This window comes from Ammodytes marinus (genome assembly GCF_949987685.1).
Source record: "Ammodytes marinus genome assembly, chromosome: 3".
Taxonomy (NCBI): Eukaryota; Metazoa; Chordata; class Actinopteri; order Uranoscopiformes; family Ammodytidae; genus Ammodytes; species Ammodytes marinus.
This window is the reverse complement of record NC_137232.1, coordinates 34,779,855-34,786,752: the sequence shown is the minus strand read 5'-3', so window position 1 is coordinate 34,786,752 and position 6,898 is coordinate 34,779,855. Positions and strand designations below refer to the sequence as shown.

The 6,898-nt window shown below is 41.4% G+C and overlaps 1 protein-coding gene across 1 annotated transcript; it reads right to left on the bottom strand.

The window, feature by feature from the left end:
* Positions 1-2,841: 2,841 nt before the first annotated feature.
* Positions 2,842-5,928, bottom strand: triap1 (TP53 regulated inhibitor of apoptosis 1; the record flags this gene model as incomplete). The annotated part of the gene is made up of 1 exon (XM_080024704.1): positions 2,842-5,928. The coding sequence occupies one exon, from the start codon at positions 5,926-5,928 to the stop codon at positions 5,704-5,706; it is 225 nt and encodes a 74-aa protein (XP_079880830.1). The 3' UTR covers positions 2,842-5,703.
* Positions 5,929-6,898: the final 970 nt, after the last annotated feature.

Here is a 6,898-nt window from a genome sequence, read left to right as displayed (position 1 = left end):
CCCAATAGTATGCCTACTGCATCCTAACTAGATTCTTTTTATCGTCGGATGTAGTATGTAGAATAGAAAAAAGAAAGAGTATGCGATTCGGAACGCAACCAGAGAGAGAGAGAGAGGGGGATGACTTGCAGTAAAGGTCCACGGGTCAGATTTGAACCCGCGACCACTGCAACGAAGGCCAGAGCCGATATGGTACGCGCTCTATCCACTACACCACCGAAGCGCCCCAGATTTTTTTATTCTATTATAAGCATATATCTTTTCAACAAAACAACTATCAATATCTCCATTTTGAGCAAGACACTGAACGCCAAACTGCTCCAAGGGCGCTGTACTATGGCTGACCCTGTGTGAGGACCCCCTCTGGAGTGTGTCTGTCTGTCTGTCTGTCTGTACTATGGCTGACCCTGTGTGAGGACCCCCTCTGGAGTGTGTCTGTCTGTCTGTCTGTACTATGGCTGACCCTGCGCTCTGACCCCCTCTGGAGTGTGGGAACTTGAGAGGGGGAGATGAGGAAAGATGAATTTCAATGTAGCCTCGTGTGAATTGAAGAATAAAGAAATGTACACACAAACACTCCCTCTCTCTCCCTCCCTCTCTCTCACACACACACACACACACACACACACACACACACACACACACACACACACACAATGAATCATCTTGTTTCATCAACCCACTGAATGTGCGGTTTTGTCTTGTGAGATATTGGTCTTGACTCCTCCATTGTTTCCCTTTGCAGGAGGTCGACATTGTGAAAGATTCTTCATCATGCGGACGATATTATCTGTTATGAAGAATCGCTTTGTGTAGAAGTCTAATGGAAGCTAATCATTCATCTTAATGTATTTTCATTGTTTTTTTTTACTATCCCTTAAATGCACTTTAGGGGTGGCAGTGGCAAAGTGCGATCCCCCGCCTCCCCACCACATGTCCAAGTGTCCCTGGGCAAAGAGACACTGAACCCTAAATTGCTCCCGATGGTTCAGAGAGCGCCTTGCATGTCAGCTACTAATAAAAATGGATTGGATTTATATGGCGCTTTATTTCTCTGTGACTCAAAGCGCTTTACAGGGTTCCAGGTTCCATTCGTTCACACACAGTCATACTGGTGGTGGTAAACTACAAGAGTAGCCACAGCTGCCCTGGGGCAGACTGACGGAAGCGTGGCTGCCATTCAGCGCCAACGGCCCCTCCGACCACCACCTCAAACATACAGCAGTCATACACATTCACACAATGTGGGTGAAGTGTCTTGCCCAAGGACAAAACAACCATGACACAGGTGGCCGGGCGGGGATCGAACCGCCAACCCGCTTAACCACCTGAGCCAGTCGCCCCAAGCTACTGCCATCGGTGTACGAATGGGTGAATGTGGTAAGAAATGTAAAGCGCTTTGGGGCTGAGAAAAACGGCTAAAAAGCGCTATATAAGTCAAGTCCATTTACCATTTACTTTGAATGGCCTTGTGTCTGAACTGTGCTATGGGAATAAACTTGCCTTGCCTTGCCCTTACACAAAGCGATTATTCATACAGATAAAAGCGTCCACTCCGTATGATGAAAAATATTCACAATGTCGAACTCCTGCAACAATGGAAGGGTCGAGACCAAAATCTCACAAGACAAAACCGCAAATTCAGTGGGTTGATGAAACAAAATGATTCATTGTGAGTGAGTGAGTGTGTGTCTCTGTGTGTGTGTGAGAGTGAGTGAGAGAGTGTGTGCCTCTGTGTGTGTGTGAGTGAGTGAGTGAGAGTGTGTGCCTCTGTGTGTGTGAGAGTGAGTGAGTGAGAGAGTGTGTGCCTCTGTGTGTGTGAGAGTGAGTGAGTGAGTGAGAGTGTGTGCCTCTGTGTGTGTGAGAGTGAGTGAGAGAGTGTGTGCCTCTGTGTGTGAGAGTGAGTGAGTGAGTGAGTGAGAGAGTGTGTGTCTGTGTGTGTATGTTATGTCCAGCTTGTAGCCAGATGGTAGCAGCTGTAAAAGTGTTCAAAGTTTGTTGACACTTGAATAGGGAAAGCCCAACAGTCCACAGCATGAGTCAGTGATAATATCATCTGGAATTCATGAGGATTTCAACACAAGTCTTAAAGCTGCAGTGTGTAGAATTTTGGGTTTTATTTCCTAGCAGATTTTGTGGAAAGTAATTATAATATCCATAAGTACATTTAATTTAGTGCATAATAGCTGAATTTTTTTTTTTATTATTTTTTTCCCCTTAGAAAGGGTCTCATATATGTCCATATTTCTGCATATTTTGGACCAAGGCCTAGTGCCGCCATCTTGAAAGTGTCATAGTTGGAATGTCATCAGGTGCATTGTATAAAATGCAGAATTGTTCTTGTCCTTGAAGGCCACTGTAGCTTCTGTTATTATTCTAAAGGGGTGGGGTTACCCAGGGAGCGTTGCATTCTAGAACTTTCTTGATGATGTCATATTACACACTGCACCTTTAAGTGTCTAGGTCTTGTTTTCAATGTCTAGAACCACACCACAGATATATAATTTGTTGTCACCATTTCTGAGCAATTTTTTCTAGCATTTTTGACACTTTCCGTCCCTTAAAACTTCCAAAATTAAAGATTTTTTTCAAAGTTAATTTAAATCATGTGTGAAATTTTTATGTGAAGTCTCGCCACAGTTTTGTTGTGAACATTACTGCCAATTTTTTTGCGTTTTTTTCATAGCATTTTTTACTCTTTCCGTCATTTAAAAACATCCCTCACCAATAAAAGATCTTTCCAAATGCATTTTTAAATCATACGTCGAAATTTTAATGTTTTTCGAAATGTGACGTCTTGTATTTCTGAGTCACATCTGTAGGCAGCAGGTGTTACGTTAAACTGAAAACAAAACATTTTATTTTGTAAAAACCAAAATTAAAATTAAATAAATTACAATGAAAATGAAATTCAAGGAGAAAAGTCACAGTGCATGGTAACTGCTTTTCCGAGTCAAAAATAAACATACAGCTCTGGAAAAAAATTGAAGAGACCAGTCCTGGATTGTTCTTAAATTATAATATCATTAAATAACCTGAAAATGGAAAGAACTCCTAAAGTAGAAGATGAAATTTAAATTAAAAAAAAAAAAATGCAGAAATTAACAAGAAAAAAAGCAGGGCCATGGATGTAACCGCTTTCCAAATCAAAAATAAATATATGAACACAATTAAAACGAAAAAAAATAAATTAAAATTAACCTAAAAACAATATTTTATAACTAATTACAGAGTCCAAGTTATGGAGAAAAATAAGTAAATTCAGAGATCAACTAAGCATTCAGATTTTGGGGGAAAATCTCAACAGAAAATACAACGTACTACAACATCTTTCTTTTTTCTTTAACCTTTATTTCTACAGGTAAATCCCATTGAGTCCGAAGACTCTTTTTCAAGGGAGACCTGTTTTCCTTTCCCACGTTACCATTCACACACACATTCATACACCAATAGCAGGCTAACTATCGATATTCACACCAGGCAAGGTGGGTGAAGTGTCTTGCCCAAGGACACAACAACCATGACACAGGTGGCAGGGCGGGGATCGAACCTCCAACCCTTTGATCATCGGCCGACCCGCTCTACCACCCGAGCCACAGTCGCCCCAACAAAATTAAAAACTAATGAAACATCGATCTCTTGGTTATTTTTCCAGTTAATCGCCAATGTAAACTTCAAACGGCTCGTCCAAAAAAATATTAATTTTCTTGCCCAAAAGACAATCGCATCACCAAGATTTAAAAAAAAAACAAAAAAAAAACAGTAAATCGAATCCTAACAACCAGAGAATAAATAATTATCACCTTTTACTTGATGAGATTCATTTGAGTTAAGCTTTACATGCAGTCCGCCATTTTCTTTATGTTGAATACACTTTATGTCCAGGTTATACAGCATGAAACACACACACACACACACAGAGGTTGCGTTCCGAATCGCATACTTTCTACTATATAGTATGTAGAAAAAAGATTTAGGAAGTCCCGATTCTTGTGGCCAGATTTAGGATGGTTAGAAGTACCCGGATGTCCTACTTCATGCGGCCAAGATTGTTAGTGTTGAAAAGTGCATCCTATTTGGGCGATTCTGACCCACAATCCAGTGCGCACGTGAAGTGACGTCACATAGACGAAGCCTCCATATGAAAACAAACAGGGATGCGACGGATATAAAAGCAAGAGGCAAGATCAAGGCGCAATGTTATGATGAAATAAGAGAGTAAAGTATGTCCCAATAGTATGCCTACTGCATCCTAACTAGATTCTTTTTATCGTCGGATGTAGTATGTAGAATAGAAAAAAGAAAGAGTATGCGATTCGGAACGCAACCATTATGTCCAGGTTATACAGCATGAAACACACACACACACACACACACATACACACACACACACACACAGTCTCATGCTCAGCGGGCCTCCTGGTGTGGACAGTCTTGCTGCATTGATCAGTATATTGTTTATAGATGACGTATCGGCTTTCGGGTTTATCCTTTTTGGGGCCCATAAACACACACACACACACACACACACACACACACACACACACACACACACACACACACACACACACACACACACACACACACACACACACACACACACACACACACACACACACACACACACACACACACACACACACACACACACACACACACACACACACACACACACACACACACACACACATATTGTCTTATGTCACTTTTGGGAAGATCAAAATTAACAATAACTCTCAACCCAAAACAATCCACATGTGCCTCATTCGTCAATCAGCTGTTAAAGCTGGGGTGTGTGATTTCTGATTGGTCAAAGTTAACATGAGCTGTACACTTTGACCAATCAGAGCGAGGCTCCGATTCTCTGTTCTTATTGGCCGTTGGGACTGTCCATTCACTTTGGCACCGACGTTGTTGGTGTGTAGAGCGTGTCAGGGAGGGACCATAGGGGAGGGACCAAAGAGGACAAGTGGAGCGGTTGAGGTATTTGGATTTGAATCTCTATCCCAACTGCCATTTTCTCCCCAAATCCTCCACCCCAGCTTTAAGTCAGAGTCCCCCAATGTCCCTTGAAGCGAGAAACACACACACACACACACACACACACACACACACACACACACACGATGAATGACTACACTAATAAAGCATTTATAATACACAACATTCATTGAAGTATGATTAGCCTATTGACTCATTGTTGTGGCTTTACACATGGTCTTCAAGGCATCAAGACAATGTTGTTTTAGAACCGTTTTTTGACTCGTAAATGAACCATAACTAACTCAGAAAATTCAGCATTTGTAATATAACTTTTGCTTGTGTCTCCAATAGCGCAAGCAGTCCTTGTTAAGCCGATGTTTAGATGTCCAAGTCCCCGAATGTCACTTAAGTGCGACACACTCACACACACACACACACACACACACGCGCGCGCAGTCCTTTCTTCCGTCTTCTGCGCATGCTCAGACGGGGGGCCTCGTGGACACAGCATTGGTGCATTGATCAACAATCCGTATCGATTGTTCATTCAACACTGATCAGCTTGCTGGTACAGGCGAAAGGACGGACACACACACACACACACGCACGCACGCACGCACACACACACGCGCGCACACACACACACACACACAGAGATGGTTTGGTCTTCAAGGCATCAGCAATGTTGTTTTGAGAGCCCTTTCCTTTTTGTTGCACTGATCAGCTTTCGGGCTTATCCTTGTTGGGACCCATGAATTCCACCCCGTCAACCGGAATCTCTTTATCCCGGATCGCCTTCTGCACACACCGTTGGTACAGGCGAAAGGTCTCGTCGCACGGGTCTCCGCTCCGGTCCCCCTTCAAGAACTTCTCGGCGAACCAACGATTGAAACACTGGTCGTATTCCCGTTTCAAGTCAGTGCAAGCCTCGCCAACGCTGTTCATATTCAGGCCTGGACGTATCAGGAAAAATACTCAAAAAATGCGGAGGTTGTGGCGTTTTTTTTTCTAGTTTTCTGGTGGAATTTGTGTCAGCGAAAACCAGAAGTAGTATCAACAACGTGAAGTGAAGCAACCGTGTGACTCTCCTTGAACCGAGGGATGTGATTGGTTGGTTTGAATGTGACGCAGTACGTTGGGAGAGAAACGTCATGACGCGGCAGAGATTGCAGTGTGAAGGAAAGAGGACTCACTCTGATAGATAGATAGATAGATAGATAGATAGATAGATAGATAGATAGATAGATAGATAGATAGATAGATAGATAGATAGATAGATAGATAGATAGATAGATAGATAGATAGATAGATAGATAGATAGATAGATAGATAGATAGATAGATAGATAGCCTATTTACAAGTTTGTAATATAGGCTAGTGCTTTCAAATTTAAATTGTTTCTTCGCCATTAACTCGTTCATTAGTTGTAGGCATTCTTTTGTATTATATCTATGTAGGCAACTGAATGAATTGTGTTTTTTCTGTTTATTGTAGAATGGTAATATAATATCCTCTTAGTTTTGGCAGTATTGTTCACATAACATCCATGACAATAAAGATGAAGCTATTGAAATGACTACGGAGCGTTTTTTTTTCAGTTTATAGACTTATTCTATTATTATTGGGAAAGACAGCTTTTAGCTTCAGTGCACCTGACTCCTGGAACAACTTACAGCTAAAAATTAAACTAAATACATTCATATCCTTTGGCCAATTTAAACAGACTATCTTGGATCTGCCAAACTCTACTTGTAACTGTTTTAATTAGACTATATTGTACTGTATGCCTTTTAATTGCTGCCACTCTTCCCCACTCTGTAAATGTTTCAATCGTTTTGTTTTTTCTTCTCTTCACTTGTTGTGTATTTGATGTTTTTGCATTGAATATTTTGTTTGTATTGTTGTTTTGAATTTT